The following is a 17,826-nucleotide window of genomic DNA, read 5'->3' on the forward strand; positions in this document are numbered from 1 at the left end:
GAAGAAGGGGAACTAGAAGAAAATTATTTCATAAGATATTAATAATACAAAACCAAATATTACTTTAAAAATTTTAATACATATTTTATATAATAAAACTTTTTTAGAAACGACATAATATTTTTAAAAATTATAATTACTATTTATTTTTCACGGGACTGCAATTTAAAAACATTTTCATAGGACTTCAGAATTATGTGCATGTCATAATTATATAAGTGTCAAATTTATACTTAGTATGTGTAACTATTAGAAAGTTAAGAGACCCGTAAAAAATGGACGTCATAAATAGATTCTGTTGTCACCGTAGAGGTACGGAACCTAAAAGTGTAACGTCCAAGCTCTACTTCAGATGATATCACAATATGAAAAAAAAGTTACATTCACGTTACTGTATAATTTTGAGGAGTTTCCCACAAGATAACTATATAGCCTCACGTACACTATCAGTACATTATCACTATTATCAGATATGCCGGAACAATATAATTAGGTACTATTTTGGTGTCACTCTCCAAATGAACGATCACCAAGCATATAAAATGATTTGATATTTAATGAAATAAATTTTTATTTTCTAACTGTTTTATGATAAAGATACAAATACAGAACAACAAAATCTAAATTAACTGGCTATCTCATAATATTATATAGACAAATTTTACCCCATAGCTTTCCTTGATATGAACTAAATTCTCACAACAATACTTCACATTTTCGTCGTGCCAACGTTAAAGAACAGTCTCCACTATCCACTACAGAGCAAACCCACACACACCATTGCTTGTGTGTTGCACGTCATCCTACAGTGCATGAACATAACATCCCTGAACACCCCAATCACTGCCTTGCTGCCAAACTCCTTTTTAACCATGGCGTATACAAGATGTCAATAAAAGAATGTCTCCGTTTCAATGGTATATGGTAACAGTTTAATTTAGACTATTTACATTGCACCTAGTTATACGGCACACATCCAACCTAAAGTCCAATTCTTCCCACACTTTGGTAAACACGTCCGGAGTAATGGAAGCAATAGCCTCTTCAATTCTATGTCTCAACTCCGACAAATCATTAGGTAGCGGCAGGACGTAGACACTATCTTTAAAGCCCCAGAGGAAAAAAGTGCAGGACGTTATGTCAGGCGAACATGGAGACCAGCAGAAAAAGTGCTCTGTCGTCTCGAATTCAGCAGATTTTTTGCCACATGGGAGATCACAATTAAACTTTAAATTAAACGCACGTTTGACTGAAATTACACTTTAAACCAATTGTAGATCACAAAACGCTTTACGCTCAGGAGTCGCCATTTTGCGTAGGTGGTGCTGCAAGCGAGAAAACAAAAAAATACTCGCATATGCACTTATCTAAAACGGAGTTACTATTTGATTGTGACCTTGAACCAACACACTACAACGCTTACAGTTGATACTATTACAATTTAAAACTGAGACATTCTTTTATGGACATATTGTAGTAGGAGACCATCCAAGTATGGACACCAAGGATTACCAACATCACAACGGCCAGACTGCCCCACCTCAGTCCATGGCCACCAAGTTCACCTGTTCCCTGCACCCTCCTCGCCAGAGCTGTCCATTCTCTCTACTTATTGACGTTCATCACTTGTCCCTGAACGCTCACTCAGTTACACTGTGCGAGACTAGTCACTCGTCATGCATGAGTAAGCACATTGCCACTTACTCTAACTGTGTCAATTACACAGAGATAAAGCATCTCATCCTTAGAGTGCAGGGCACATTTTAAGAGTCTTTACTCTCACTTTACAATAAATGCTTGTTTCGACTTGCACAATTGCCAGAGCCTAAAGCTTTTAAACTATAATATGGTGCACCTAAAATTTGCTCAATGTACAACATCTCTACGATAAATGGTTCCAAAACTACAATTTTGGACTTGGTAACTTTTCTGGGTAGCACAAGATATTTGTATCACTTCTATAAATTTCCCCCTTCTTAACGTTACAATACTTTTATACCATCACTGTAGACAAATGCTTGGAGAATTACACTGAAAATATGTTAGAAGTTAATATTGAAACTATACCTCTCGAAACTTGTAGTTTGAGAGTTCCCTAATATTTGCAATGTCTCAATTCACACAGCAACTATAACTACTGCTAAAACTTACCTAATAATAAAGATAAAAATATAGATTAAATGCAAAGAATGCAATGCAAAGAAGACTGTGCAGGTGTTTTTTTAAACATTCCAATTTCACATTATTTACATAAAATACCATTTAAATGGTTCTTTCCTTATGATAAAAAAAACTCTAGAATACAAAATGTCAACATACTTATTGTGTTGCCATTTGGTTGCCACTTAATAGAGGTGGTAAAATTAACAATCAACAGCTCAAAAGAAGAAAACAAATATAGGAGGAAAATGTGTGGCTTGGGAATTACAGAAGGATGACAGGTGTCTATCTTTTCAGACAGGATAGAATTTGGATACATTAGCTAATTAGCTTCCAAAAATAAATTAGCATTTCATCTATTTCAAAAATTACACCTTACACTATATGACTATGATTTTTACTACATTTAACTTCAAATTCTACAATAATAACTTCTTTCAAAGATCAACATACAAATCCAAGTCTGTTGAATGCAACAACCGACTCAAAACAATCAAGGTCAGCTCTTCTTAAAATTAAAGGGTAGATCATAGATCATAGAACTTCAACTATTTCACTTCACCAACATAAACCAAAAAGATAATAAACCATCACAATGTTGAACAAGCTCATATAAACATTTTATTTACCACCCAAAAATATAATACGCAAAGTGCATACTGTATTCTAAACAGAGCTGGGCAAAATACTTTGAAAATGTATTTGAAATACAAATTACAAAATACCTGTGTACATTTATTAAAAATACAGTTACAAAATACTCAAAATAAAATGTAGTTTAGATACGAAATACAAAATAGTATTTTAAAATACAGATGAAATTACAAAATACATGCAACATTTTTGTAAGCAATGAAGGACGAATTCCCTTTAAGACAAACCAGTCTCTCAAACATTGTGTCACTTAAGCTGTGGTGTTTATGGTTGTGTATTATACCTGCAAATGAAAACAACCTTTCAACAGGACCACTAGAGGTTAAACTTGTATTATATCGTAAGAAAAGCTTTCGCACCACTGGATAACCATCTAGCATACTCGTGTGGGTAGCCTTAACTTGTAAGTATTGTAATAACTCAAGTTCAATTTTGTTTGTTTGTGCAACACTTCATTCATTATTTGTATTGACATCGAATGAAAACCAATCATCTTCTGCTGTGTGTAACATTTTCTGATTCACAATCGCTTGCCATGTTTATTTCCATTTTCAATCATATTCTATAGATATGTATGAACATACGTGATAAGACAGCAATTTGTAAAATCTGTGATACCGTTTCTGTTCAACTAATATGTACCTTTACAATGAAATCACTCACTAGTGCCAGATTGCAAATAAGTAGCCAATCCTAATTTCCAAAATTAAAACATCCAGCAAATAAATGAGATATTTTATAAATGCAAGTACACAATGTATATTGTATTTTATAAAATACAAAATACAGTAAATACACTTCAAAAGTATTTTCGATACAAAATATAAAATACTGAGACATAACTTTCTACTGATACAAAATACAAAATACCCAAAAGTATCAAAAATACGTATTTCAAATACTTGTATTTTCGATACTGCCCAGCTCTGATTCTAAATATACTCAAAAATGATACGTAAGCACAACAACATTATAAATACTACTTAATCACAGAATTCTCACATCTGTAGTTATTGCAGGTCCTTACCTTGCTCCAAATATGTCTTTCTTGGCTAGCTTATGACCTGCTATCACACGTATTCTCAGCTTGTTGGTTGGTTCTGTATCCACCTGGAAACAACAGCTTACTTAATACAAAAATAAACAACACACACCAAATTTTCATAACAATTGGACAATCTATTGAATAATGTATGTAATGGGAAAGTCTCAGATGTAATAACAAAAGCAAATATGAGAGGACATTTAAGATACAGGTCAAAAAATTAGAGATGCCCAAAATTCTATTTAGCAATTTCCAGTAAGCTAGGAAAGGAAAGAAGAATAGAAGAAAAGTTAGGGAGAGAAGCAGGAAATGAGAGGGAACAAGAACAGATATGAATAGAAAGGGAAAAAAGTGTGAGCAGTCTTACAGTGCTCGCCAGTACACATCTAACCTTGGTAACATGGATATTCATGTGTTCTCATGTTGTTCATTTTGCAAATGAACCTTTTTACAATGAATTTTACTAGAATACTGTCCAAATTGTTAAAATTCACTAAAAAGTTAATAATTTAAAGTTTCTGCACACGTTATAAGTTATACTTCTATGGCATATATTAACTGAAACTTTTTAAAACACATATACTAAAAACACTAAGTATATGTTTGTAATTTTTTTTTCCTAAACAACTGAAATCAGTCTGTAAATATTTACTACAAACAAACCTTAACTTTACTGAGCTAACTAAACATTATTATTTAATTTTATAATAAACATTTTTTAAAAATATATCCAGTGATGAGATTCGAACCACATCCCTCGAGGTTAACAAGCACATGTTTTACTGCTGTGATATCGAGCCTGTTTACATAATGCAAGGATAATGTGTATTATCATTATAATGCCAGTTTTCTTAGGTATTTTAAAACTTGAAATTACTTTTCACTATGACTATTTTAGTTTACCAAATATATTCCGTAGCAGTTACACTATCATAAATTTTATTTGACATGCCAATACGTTTGGTATGTACAAAAGTGTTATAAAAGTGACTCTATACTTGTTTATGTTGCTACAAGTAGGCCCGCTATCTTTGGGTCACATTTCCACTTCCGTTACATTTTCATGAAATTACTCCTACCAAATGCAGTATACTGAGAACTAAGATGTTCACACATCAAAGAAAAGAGGGACTGAGGTGATAGATGGTTGATAAAGTAGGGTTTGTTTACATTTTTATGTAGAAAAAACAAAATGGATTTTATCACACCAGAGGAAGACTTTCAAACTAACAACTACAGAGAGTTATGCAAAAATTAACTTAAGCAATGTTTATATTATTGAGTGAAATCGAGCATCTGTTTGGTTAAATTAAGTACCTGTGCAGTAACTGTTTTAGTGTAAGATAGATCCTAAACCTGCTGACATAAACCAATGTTTTTACTCAGAAGCTTGTGTATGTCTGAGATCAGCTAGAACCCAGAACGGTGCATCACTGAAGCCATGTGGCCAAGTCACAAAAGTGAGTGACACACCATGTAAACCAATACAAAAACCAGCCGCACACTGCGAGTGGCGTCAGTGTGGCCTGAGCCAAACTACATAGTACCAACACGAAGGAAACAAAGTTAGTGCCGTTCCACAGACAAGCACCGAGGAGAATGTATATTGTGACCGGAACTCAGCAAAGCAGTTCAGCAGGTCTACCACACACACCAGCTTCAACCTTGAAACTCTACACAGACAAACAAGGAAAGATAAAAACTAGATAACGCAAAAAAATTACCTTCACAGCATACCAAAAGAGAAAAGTTAACTACACAATTGAGAAAAGTGATATCAAACACCACATTACAGGAAATCTGAAACAACTGTAGAAACTTTGAACACCAATACCAAGAATACCAAGAGAATTACTTTTAACAGGCTTTTATTAGCTTAACTTGTAACTATGTAATCAAATCTTGGAAGTAGATTTTAACCTACTTCTAATTGTCATATTAATTTGAAACTTTGCAAGTGACTGTAATCCAGATGACAGTACAATAAATTTGTGACTATGAACTGAAGAAAAGGGGGGAAAGGGTCACAGGGGTAAAATACCACTACTTTCAAGCTATGGGCAAAAAAACCACAACTTTGGAGCCAAGGGTAATACCCAAACTTTTCATCTATCCATTAGGCCGGGACATGGTGATAAATTTGCCCGGGTGTCAACTGCCCCTCCCTCCCTTCTGGAGATCCAACACCCAAATTTCGGAAATATCAAAAATTGTTTCTCTTTCAATCTGGAGTGTTTCTGATCAAGTGAAGAGGCTGGCGCATGGTGTAAAATGTGCCTGAGGTTTGATCCCCCCCCCCCCCTCAATGAGGGGAGATTATTTGCACCAGATGTTTCAAAAGCCAGGAAAATTGAAGAACGTTGATTTTCATGTGCTCCCACGGTTTTTCGGCACCATATGACCCCCTCAGAGTAGGGAGGGGAGGGGGGTCAATTACTCACGAATTTTTGGGAGTTTGAAAATTAGATTTTGTAATTCATTTCAGAGTATTACTTAAATTTAAAGGATATTAAGAACCGATAGAAATACAATAATTTCATAACTATGACTTTTAAAGGGGGGTCAGAGGGGCAAAAACCCAGTACTTTCAAGCTATAGGCAATAACCATGTTTTTTTGCATATCCATAAGGCTGGGGAATGGTGGGAAATTTACCGGGAAGTCTACTACCCCTCTCAGAAAACAGGGGATTCAAAACCACCAAATTTCAAAAATTTCAAAAATTCTCTCTCTTTAAATTTAGAGTGTTTCCAAGTCATTCAGGGACCTCCACCACCCCACCCCCCCCCCCCCCCCCCAATCACCCAAGGGGGAAGGTCATTTGCTCCTGATTATTTTAAAGCCAGGAAAATTTAAATATATTGATACTGATGTGCTTCCCCAAGGCCTTCGAGCACCATTGGATCCCTCGGGGAGAGGGGTCAATTGCCCCAAAAATTTGCAGGACTTCGAAAAGTGATTTTGTGGTGCATTTTAAGGAATTTATATTAAATATTATTTCAATATAAACTAAAAAGTAAAAAATAATATATTTTTAAAAAGTAAAAAAAAAAGCTTTTATTGTTGTATAAACAAAAGAAGTAAAAAAAATCTTTAAATTTAAGCAATTTCTTCAGCAATGATAGAATGAACTACAACTCTGTAAACTGTATTTTTTAATAAGCTTAAAATAATAAAGTTATAAATAAAAAAAAACATTTTTAATGAAAAAAAAAAAAAAACATGGGTTACTTTAATTTTTTATCACTAGTGACTATTTGTTAGGATAGATTCATTATGAAAATGAAAGAAGTGTGCACCCATGCTTTTTTTTTTTCATTAAAATTAATTGTTTTGTTTATTACTTGATTCTTATTTTACGCTTATTAAAAAAATACTTTATATAGAGTTGTATTTCACTCTATCACTGCTGAACAAATTACTTAAATCTAAAGATTATTTATTACTTTTTAGTTCATTTAACAATAAAAGCAAGTTTTTTTTAGTTTCTATAAATATAATTTTATTTGTGTTTGACTAACACATGACACAGATCAGAGCTATTAGGAAAGCAATTGGCCATGCCCTACAGTAAGGAACCATCCCAGCTTCTGCCTTGGAATATCATAACCAAAATGGCCAGACCAGGATTTGAACTCAAGTCCTCTGGAATATGTCAAGAGTATTTCATTCATATTCACACAATAATGCATGGTGAAATACACCTTTATATACAAATAAGACAAAAGGAAATAGGTAAACCTTATAAGAACATGGTTGTATAGAAAACACTTCTTAAATTACTTTGTAAAACCAGTTATAGGTTTTTATGCTACGGAGTCAATTAACGCAATGGAAATAAATAAGTATTGCAGGTTGGAAGTAGTGTAATGATTATTGATGTGTCAATCCACAAATTAAAAAAAAAAAAAAAAAAGCCCAAAATGTATTAATATAATGAAAACTGTGATGTCCAAAAAACAATCATTGGTGAAGCAGCTTGACCATTTTCCTGAGGTCACAGAACTTGTTTTCAGAAGCACAGGCTGGTTCACACCCACTTTCTCATTACCAATCAGTGTTGTTTTTAGCATACAAAATGTTATGGAGTTATTTTTGCTAATAAATATATATCTGGAAATTCAACCCTGTACAGTTACAAGCTTGAACAGTAGCACTTGAATTTGAATTTAGAGTGGATCTAGGCTTCACTCAGTGCCTCAAAAATAAAAACAAATACACTAGGAACCAATACCTGACAGTTCTATGCTCAGGTGAGCATGTGACAAATAACCTCACAGTAAGAAGTCACTAGCTTACCATAATGTTTTTATTGGTTTACAAAATGAATTTATATGGCGACAAACATTTTTCATTTTTAAAACGGAATTTGAGGAACTGAATTTTGCTAAGAGAAAAAGTATTTATATTGCCATAATTCTGGTATCATAAATATTAAACAAATACATTAATACTGCACACATCTACTGCCATATATTGGACAAGTGTGTAGCATCCAAATCATAGCTGACATGTATTGGTTTTGAGTGTATTTGATAATAAGTATGTATGCTTTATTCATGATTCCTATCATAAAAGAAAGTAAATTTGTTTATAAATGCTATAGACATTTCTGAATTAACGATAATGAGAGGTAATTATTTAGGCATGAAAGTAAAATATCTATAAAAAATAAGTGTAAGATCAAGATTTTTGACATGAGATTATACCACATTATTAATTTCTTTAGCATATTTAAGAAATAGTTTTTTTCCACTGATCAACAAACACACATGTATTGTTCCCTTGTCCATATAAACACATATAATACAGACAAATGGTAGTTTCACGTTGCAAAAAAAACAATAGTCTGTTATCTTATCAATCCTCGTGTTTTTTGGAGTGCTGGATCCGAATCTGTATTAGCCAACAAAATTTCCTGGTGCATTTAGTGATAGTCACAAAAAACAGCAACATTTTCACATTTCTTTTGGATTTTTGCTTATAATTTCAACAGTATATGTGGCAACGAAAAACTCACTCTTGCAGTTTTTAAAGAAGAATAAATGTCCACAATTTTAGCTCAATTGCAGCTATGTACATCCCATAGTTCTCGAGATACAGCACTTCAAAAATTGGTCATTTCTTCCACAAAGTTAACTTTTAAGTTTTGAGTCAAATTTTGAGCCAAATATTGAGAAATATAATGATCATATAAGGAAAATTATCAGTAGTGCAGTTGTAGCGAATCTATTTAAATTTAATTCTAGCACAAAATGATGCATGTAGACCCAAATAGTTGACTCATAATTTGCAAGAAATAAAAAATTATAATATTGGATTTTGAGATGGTTTGATCTAAAAGATGGCAGCTCCGTGTTTACACATTTCCGTTCCCTTCATGAATTTACTCCTACCATTTGCAGTATACCCAGACTTAAAATGTTACACGTCAAAAATTTTGGTTAACAAGGTCTAGTTCGGCCGCGCTTGGGTACAGAAGGGCCATGCATTCCAGAATGCACTGGTTTCCACTCTACCTATGGAACATCTGTAAGAAAGAAATGCTGAAAAAGTGTGAGATGGTTGAATTTGAAGGGGTTGATTAAAGGTGCAACTGGTACACAGTTAATGAAGTTTACCTTGAACATGTGGTTAATGTTCGTCATCTAGATCTTCTTCACCATTGAGATTATAGCTATGCATATTGCAGCAGGATGCTTCGCATGGCTCACACATGTTAGGGCAGTACAATCCAGCCATCTTGCACCTGTGCATTGCTGTTACGCACCCTTTATTGCACTTGCATGCTACTAGTTGAAGGAGCTTGTCAGGTGCAGGGGGCTGGTAGGAAGAAATGGACTGTAGGTGTTGCTTGTACGCCTTCACCCAAACTTTTCCGGCTCACCCCACGAAACTGGCTGGCCCATCCAGAGCTGCACTTGCACATAAATGCGCAGAAATTGTTGGTGTGCTGCAGCTCTGGTTGGAAAGTGTGTGGCCATACTTAAAATGGATTTATAAGCTGCAGAATTGTAACATTTGTATCGCAGCTCATTTAGAGGCACTTGTTTGTTTCCACTGTACAAGGCAGGTATAGATTTCTCATCAGCTGTGAAGATATTATCAACATCAATGTCTTTGTAATATTTTTTTAAGGGCAGCAACAGAAGGCTGAGGGCAGGGTTTTTGTCCAAAGTTTTCACCTTTCCTTGCTTCAGCATACAAGAAAAGGATGTGTTAGGGCAGAATTTAATTTAATGATGTGTTTGGATGAAACCACATAAAAAGGGCTCTCCCTCTTCCTGATTTGAGGAAGTAGATGTTGGTTGGAGCTGACAGGCCACTGTGTTGTGACATATGACAATGAGATGGCGGTGATGAAATTCAGTCTGTCAGCATCCTCCTCCGTTTGATAGGACGCAATTTGGGCCTTGTTTAGTTCTGCCCTTAACAGTGAAATCATGTGACTTCTGTTGCAGTCATTTGCCAGGAAGTGTTCTTGAGACACCTTTGGCTTCATGTCTTCAGCGAAAACCACTTCAAGGGCATGTTTTTTTCACTGCCCTCCTTGAGCGCTCCATTGTGTGGTGCTGGTAAATGATGCACAGTATCCATAAAATACAATGACAAATGCAGAGATGTAGTAGAAATGTATGTAATTGATACATGTGTCACAGATGTTGGAGGAAGTTTGACCAGTTGGCCACAACACAAAGTGCAGCAGGAAGCCTCCACCAATCACATATACTGTTTTCCCAGCTACTATAGTGTCTGGCAAAGAGTTGAAACACATGTACTTATAGATATGAGCAGTTCCATTTCTGGAAATGGTGTGTGTTGCTCCAACCAAGCCAACATTTTGTAGGCATCTTTGTTGTCTATCTTAATGCTTACCTCCCTGGAATCTACCTGCTGTGTTCAGAAGATCCAAAAAATTCACATCACAATAAGTTTCAACTACTTCAGTAATTTGTGACACAGATGTTAGCCCTTGTGTCCAACTGGTGGCAGCACTGGTGCTTAATTCCCCCTCCCATCGACAATCAACTGTTCTCTCCTCCCTCCCCTTCCGCGAGGACGACCACCTAGCGTCTAAACAAAAGAATGAGTTGAAGGTTCCTTTAAGGATTCAACCTACACATTTTTCCTTAGTTTAGACTACTCATTATGGACCTATAATAATACCTTAAAACTACTTATCATAAGCCTATAATAATACCTTAAAATAATTAATACCTTAACTCCTCATAATATATTTTAATATAATTATATATAATATTACTTAAATAGACCTAGGAAACTGCGCACAGGGACGAAACTAGAGGGGGGCAGACGGGGCTTGTGCCCCGGGCGCCGCATTTGGAGGGGCGCTGAACTGGCAGAGTAATTTGTACTCTCTCTCTCTCTCTCTCTCTCTCTCTCTCTATATATATATATATATACACACACACACACACACACACACACACACACTTCAATATCGTAGTGTTAGAACAAAAAAAGTCGAGGGCAGTTTAACGGAATTATTCATATTGGAAGATATATAATATATAAGCTAATAAAAATGATATTATTCGCGTACATTCTAACTTGCGAAGGTACGGTGGTAACTGGTAGGTACATACCACTGAATTTTGGTAGGTACAAAAACCTTCTAGATTGTACATCTGGCAACTCTGCCGTGGCCCTGTGGGAACCATGGAGGGAAATCCCCACCCGACCTTGGAAAGTCGCGACATTTCTCGCCCCCACCGCCCTGCCCAGGCCAGGTCAGGCATCGGGTGTCTGAAATAGCTTCAGTTGATCACAACCACAACCCAGTAGGGTCATTCGACGGTAGTATCTTTTCATGTGTGGAGCATTTCTGTTCTCTCAGTTACATCACATTTGCTATTTGTGAATACACAATTTCGTAAACCTTTTCAATTATGTTTGAAAATCGTGTTTAATCTCAAAACATGTCAAAAAACCCGTCTGGTGCAGAATTCAAAAGAAGAGCTAAAGAACGAGAAAAAAGAAGCTCGACAGTCTTCGTCCTTTTTATCATCTTGGCTTAATGTCAAAGACGTTAATGAAGAAGGTACGTTATTAACTTACTTGGAAAATATAAGGTAACAATTTTTTTTTTAAATGTTACTTTCTTATTTTATTTTTGTAATAGAAAAGTATTGCATTAGAACTTAAATAGGGCCACCGTTAGATCTAATACATAATTTTTAACAACATTTTTTAAGTCTGTACGCAAACAAAGGACATTAGTACTTTGCTGCGCATGTATGTCTATCTGCCGATTTGCTGGTAATATATGTTTAATTCAACGCTTTGTAAAGCAAAATTATGTATGATTAAACTTGATATTTATGTGTATACAATTATTGTACTATTTTGTAGGTTTTTGGGTACTTAATATTAACATCTTTGGAAAAGCGGTAATGTAAATATTTTCTAATCATTTTTTTTTTAAATCAATGATTTAGCAGACTGCATTTTGAGAGAGCAAGGTTCACTATAAAAACTCAAAAATACTGGATGGATTAGCAATAATCTTAAGATACGAGTTCGGTAGCCAGGATATAAAAATATTTTTATGGAAATTGGATCAAATCGACCTTTGAAATAAAGATTTTAAAAAAAAATCCCTTTCAGCACAGCCTACAGACGTATGTAGATTTCGAAATAATACATATTTAGGCTACTCTGGAAGTATTTTGAAGACTCCGTGTCAGCTAAGGTAGGTAATTATTTAATTTTTTTGACCTTCTAACACTTTTTTTTCATTCCGTGCACTAAAAACGTGGTCTTATTAAAATATTATTTGCACCAAGGATTATGATAATATTAAGACAGTTTAAAATAAATTCGAACAAATTTGATACTTACAACTTACTAAGGATGTTATGAATTTTTTAAAATTTCAATACCTGTGTATGCGGTAGTAATTCTTTTCATCAAAAATTGTTTCAGCCAAAGTTTTCGATGAAGTTAAAAATTTATAAATAAATTATTACGGATTCGATAGTATATAGGTATATTTAATAAATATAATGCCTCTTTTTTAATTTCAAACCATGTTACTTGCAGTAATACTTGGTCAGATAAAAAATTATTTTAATAATAGTTTTAGACAATATTTAGAAATTTAAAAAAAAAAAAAAAATAGAAATGGATTTGTAGTGTACATAGTTGAAAAATATTATTTATTTTCTTACTCCAACCCCAAGTTTTTTCAACTCCTTGCAATAATGGTTTGAATCATCAAAACAATTTTAATACAAATGTTTTAGATAAAAATTATGATTTTCAAACAATTTGTACCGATTTAATAGTGTGCCTACTAAGGGAGTAATGATTTTTTTTTGTCTTCAACCCCTGTTATTTTCCGCCCCTTGCAGTAATGGCTGGGCAAATAAAAAAAATTAATTTAGACGAAGCTTGTAGATAGTATTTTAGTTTTTACAATAAAAGGTAATAAATTTAATAGTGTTAATGGTACGAATTTTATCCTTTTTTTTAATTTCACCCCTCTTTTTTCAACCCTTTGCAGCAATGGTTAGTCTTATAAAAAAATTTTCAGAAAAAGAGTATAGGATTTACAAGCTCAAAAAAGAATTTCAAAACAGTACAGCAATAGCTTACACAGAAATCACATATCTAGACTTACTCATTGATCAAACAAGTCTAATTACTTTGGTTTTGTTTTGTAGGTGGTAGCAGTAGCAGTAAGGATCCTGAGGAACATTCAATTCAAGAGGTATGTGTAACTGGAACAGAGAGTGAGCTGGCAAGAAGCCATCAAGAAGAACTTCAAATTCCAGTAACACAAGTCATCAATGAAGATGAGTTCCAACCATGCACTGTATCTGAGCAGCATTTTACGACTACTGTTGGAACATCAAAGGCATTTTTTTCCGATTCTACAATTGCGACAAAGAACTTCGTCCAGGGTGAGCCTGCTATTCATTTTGATTTCAGAGACCCCGGGAAGTGGCCTGCAGCCTTTTCGGATACAGAAAAATGCTTTACAGTATCAGGATTATTGAACGAGGGGAAGGTAGAGCCTGATCTAAGTAACACCTAAAGAGATGGAAGGAATTTAACCAAAGACTGGTTCACCAAAACATTGGCTGGTGATCTAAAGGTACGCCGAACATGGCTAACATACAGTCAATAAAAAAATGCCTTGTTTCGTGTACCATGCAAACTTTTTTCCTACATGTTCTCTGAACAAAAAGTATCTGTTTTGGCCAAGGAGGAAGGTTTCACTCAATGGAAAAAGTTGAGTGAAAGGATTCCTGAGCATGAAAATTCACTTAACCACAAAAAGTGTTTTTGCTCGTGGAAAACATTGGAATTATCCTTAAATAAATGCTCTGGTATTGATAAAGAGCTGCAGGATCAAATAGCACAGGAGGAAACACACTGGAGAGGAGTTTTGTATATAATAATTGATGTTATTATACATTTAGCAAAACAAGGTAGTCAATTAAAAGGTTCCGATGAATCCCTTTGGTGACCCTAGATTTGGCAAGTTTTTAAACACAATAGAGCTGGTATCTTTATCATCCCCAACTGAAAGAGCACATTCTCCGCCATAAAAAGGGCCAGGTCAGCTACTTTTCTCCTTATATTCAAAATGAATTTTTAGAAATTATCGCTGGAAAAATAAGAGAACATATAGTTAATGACATCAAAGCTTCTAAATAATTTCCATTATGTTTGACTGCACACCCGATCTAAGCCATTTTGAACTAATGTCTGAAGTTCTTCGTTACGTGAAGATCACCGAAAATGGCTCTGAGATAGTGGAAAGTTTTCTTTATTTCATAATAGTTAGTGAAAAAACTGGATTGGCTCTTTCAGAAGAGATTTTAGAAAAACTCAGAAATGATAGATTAGATATTAAGAACTGCAGAGGGCAGTCATATGATAATGGGTCAAACATGGCTGGTATGTCAAAAGGAGTTCAATCTCGAATCAAAGAAGTAAATAGTTTGGTATATTTTGTGCAATGTGCAGCACATTCGCTTAATTTAGTTGGGGTGAATGCTGCTAGCTTATCACCAGAGGCAGAGTCCTACTTTGGCTAACTTAATTGTCTCTACAATTTTTTTGCTTCCTCCACCAATAGATGGGAGGTTCTAGTGCAACATGTTCTCTTATCTCTCAAACTGCAAAGCAATACCAGATGGTCGACTAAGAGAGAAGCTGTAGCTGTAATATATAAGCATCTATAAAAGATTATAGATGCTTTGAATGATCTCGTGACCAGCCTAATAACAACAGCTGAAACAAAAACAGAAGCAACTTATTTTCTAAGAAATGTCAGAAAGTTTGAATTCATTGTCTTTTCCTGTTTTTGGTATAGGGAACTAAGCCGCATTGATATCGTCAACAAATTATTACAAAGAGATGACATCACTATCGATCTATCAGCAAAACATATTAACCGTCTGATATCAGAATTAGGATCAGAAAGGTTAAATAGTTCCACAAACGCAATCAGAGAAGCGAAAGAAATAGCAGAAAAGCTTAACCTAAATCCTCATTTCAAACAAGGGGAAGAAAGAAAAAGCGTATGGTTGATGAAAAGGGTGAAGATGAAAGCTATGAATTCTCAGAAGAAAAAAAGTTCAGACTGTTGATTATACAAATAATAGATCGGATTCTGAGTGAACTGAGACAAAAGTTTCAAGCTATTCAAAACATTAATAGTTTATTTGGTTTCCTCAATGGAGCTCTGTTTGAAACACTAAATGGAGAAGAATTGAAGAAACAGGCACTTGATTTAGCTACCACATATAAAGAAGACTTAAACAGGGACGAGCTGGCGATAGAAGTTGAAAGTTTTAAGTATCATGCCTTGGATTTAAGCCCTAATATGAAAACCGCTTCACCAGCAGATCTTCTGCCATTAATATATAAGAATGTGCTTGAAGACGCATACCCCAACATAACGACAGCATTGAGAATTTTTTGCACATACCAGTCTCAACCGCCTCTAATGAAACGAGTTTTAGCAAACTAAAAATCATAAAAAATTACCTTAGAAATTGAACAGGTCAGCAACTACTAACCAACCTGAGCATCATATCAATAGAGCACAAGTTAGTTTCAAAGCTGTCTTTTGAGAGCATTGTAAAAACATTTGCAGCCAAAAGAGCCCGTAAAGTTAAGTTTTAGTTCAAGCTTTCTGTGTGTGAATTAATTTTTTTTATCACAATTAGCCAGTAGATTAAGATATTGTGTATAATGTTAAGTTATGATTCTCAAGATAACAACTTGAGTGAAATCTTTTATTCATAATATTAACTCTATTTATCATAATTAAATATCCTGTTCCTTTTGTCGATTCAGTCCACACCTATTTTCTTTTTTGGTTTGGGGAAAAATTAAAATTGGGGGGGGGGGGGGGGGGGGGGGGGGCGCCAAGATGAGATGTTGCCCCAGGTGGAAAAATGTCTAGTTACGTCCCTGACTGCGCAAAATTAAAGTGTACAATTTTTAGGGAAGTTTTCAAGCTTCGGAAGTGGTTTGGATCAAATCATCCAAAATCCAATATTCTCATTTTTTTTTTTTGCATATTATGAGTTAACTATTAGGTCTATATGCATCGTTCCATGCTTGAATTAAAGTTAAATATATATATGTTACAACACTACTTCTAACTATATTTTCCTCTTAGGATCAGTATGTTTCCCAATATTTAACTCAAAATTTGACCCAAAACTTAAAATTTCACTTTTTGTAAAATTAACCAATTTTTGAAGTGCTGTATATAGAGAAATATAGAACATTAACATAGTGCTGAAATTGAGCTCAAATTGTGGCACATTAAGTCTTCTTTAAAAATTGTAAGAGTGAGTTTATTGTTACCACTTATACAGTTTAAATTATAAGCAAAAAACAACAAAAAAGGGGGAAATTTTGCAGTTTTTTGCTAATATCTCAAAATGCACCAGTAAATTTTGTTAGATGATTACAGATTCTGATTCAGCACCCCAAAAAACATAGGGAACGATAATAAAACACAGCTGGAATTTTTTCGATGAGAGGCCTTTTTTGACATTGATTGCCTGGGTTAAAATTGTTCTTTCCAATTGTCACTAAATATTCTGGCTAGTAAACAACATTCATCCTTTTTTTGGCAGATCCCTATATACTACATGCAAATTTTGTTTCGCACAATAATGAAAATTTGCATGACTAAAATTATTGAACACACACAAGACCGCAGCTAAGTAATCTATGATCGCTCAAACTCTCACTATGACAGAAATAATAAGTTTGCATTATTTAGACTTAGTGCACAGGAACATCTTACAAAATATTTTGTCGCACTGTCTGACGTCTGGTAACTACGCAAAGGGCCAAATTATCTGTAGAATATTAGATGTCCTTACAGTGATGGGGCACGAACTGTAACGAGTCCATCGTTGTGGACTGAGATATCACCTTTGCACATAATCTATGTAAGGAAGCAACATACAATGAAATTATTAAAATTTTGCCAATGTATTCCCATGGATAAAAAGCCACTAAGATGTGCAGCTGCCCCCATAAGTGCACAACTGTGCCGCCGATGCGTGTGAAACACCCAGTGGTAGATAGGCCAAGTGCATCGAGGGAGCACACCCATAGTGAGCGATGAGACAATGAATAGGTGAACAGTCAATAGGCCGAAAGGTCGACAATGGACCCTGCCATTAACCACTTCAGCGATGACCTCAGGCACAGCTGTAGTGTGCTTGAAACCCTCAACCGAGATAACTGCGAGTGTATGGCCAAGGGTATTCTCGTCGGACAACGACCCTGCTGCCTATGCCACTGCTACTGGTGATGTCACAACCTTGAGAACATTTGCCATCTTTATTTTGTTATGGAACCTCAACTTTCCTATGCTAGCTGGTGCCCGTTCCGAGTATACACAAGCTATCATCAGGTATCCCGTAACCCCTGAATTCCACATCTACTAAGGCAGTAGACATC

At 34.8% G+C, this 17,826-nt stretch overlaps 1 protein-coding gene across 12 annotated transcripts in view; it reads right to left on the reverse strand.

The window, feature by feature from the left end:
- Positions 1 to 17,826, reverse strand: part of LOC134541577 (E3 ubiquitin-protein ligase Nedd-4) — a 122,924-nt gene that overhangs the window by 89,933 nt on the left and 15,165 nt on the right. For all 12 annotated transcript variants that reach the window (XM_063385103.1, XM_063385093.1, XM_063385100.1 and 9 more), the window contains one exon: positions 3,842 to 3,924. In XM_063385103.1, the coding sequence (XP_063241173.1) occupies positions 3,842 to 3,924 (83 nt within the window). Of the gene's footprint in view, positions 1 to 3,841; positions 3,925 to 17,826 lie in introns of those variants that run through there.

The sequence above is a fragment of the Bacillus rossius genome, assembly GCF_032445375.1.
Source record: "Bacillus rossius redtenbacheri isolate Brsri chromosome 4 unlocalized genomic scaffold, Brsri_v3 Brsri_v3_scf4_1, whole genome shotgun sequence".
Lineage (NCBI taxonomy): Eukaryota > Metazoa > Arthropoda > Insecta > Phasmatodea > Bacillidae > Bacillus > Bacillus rossius.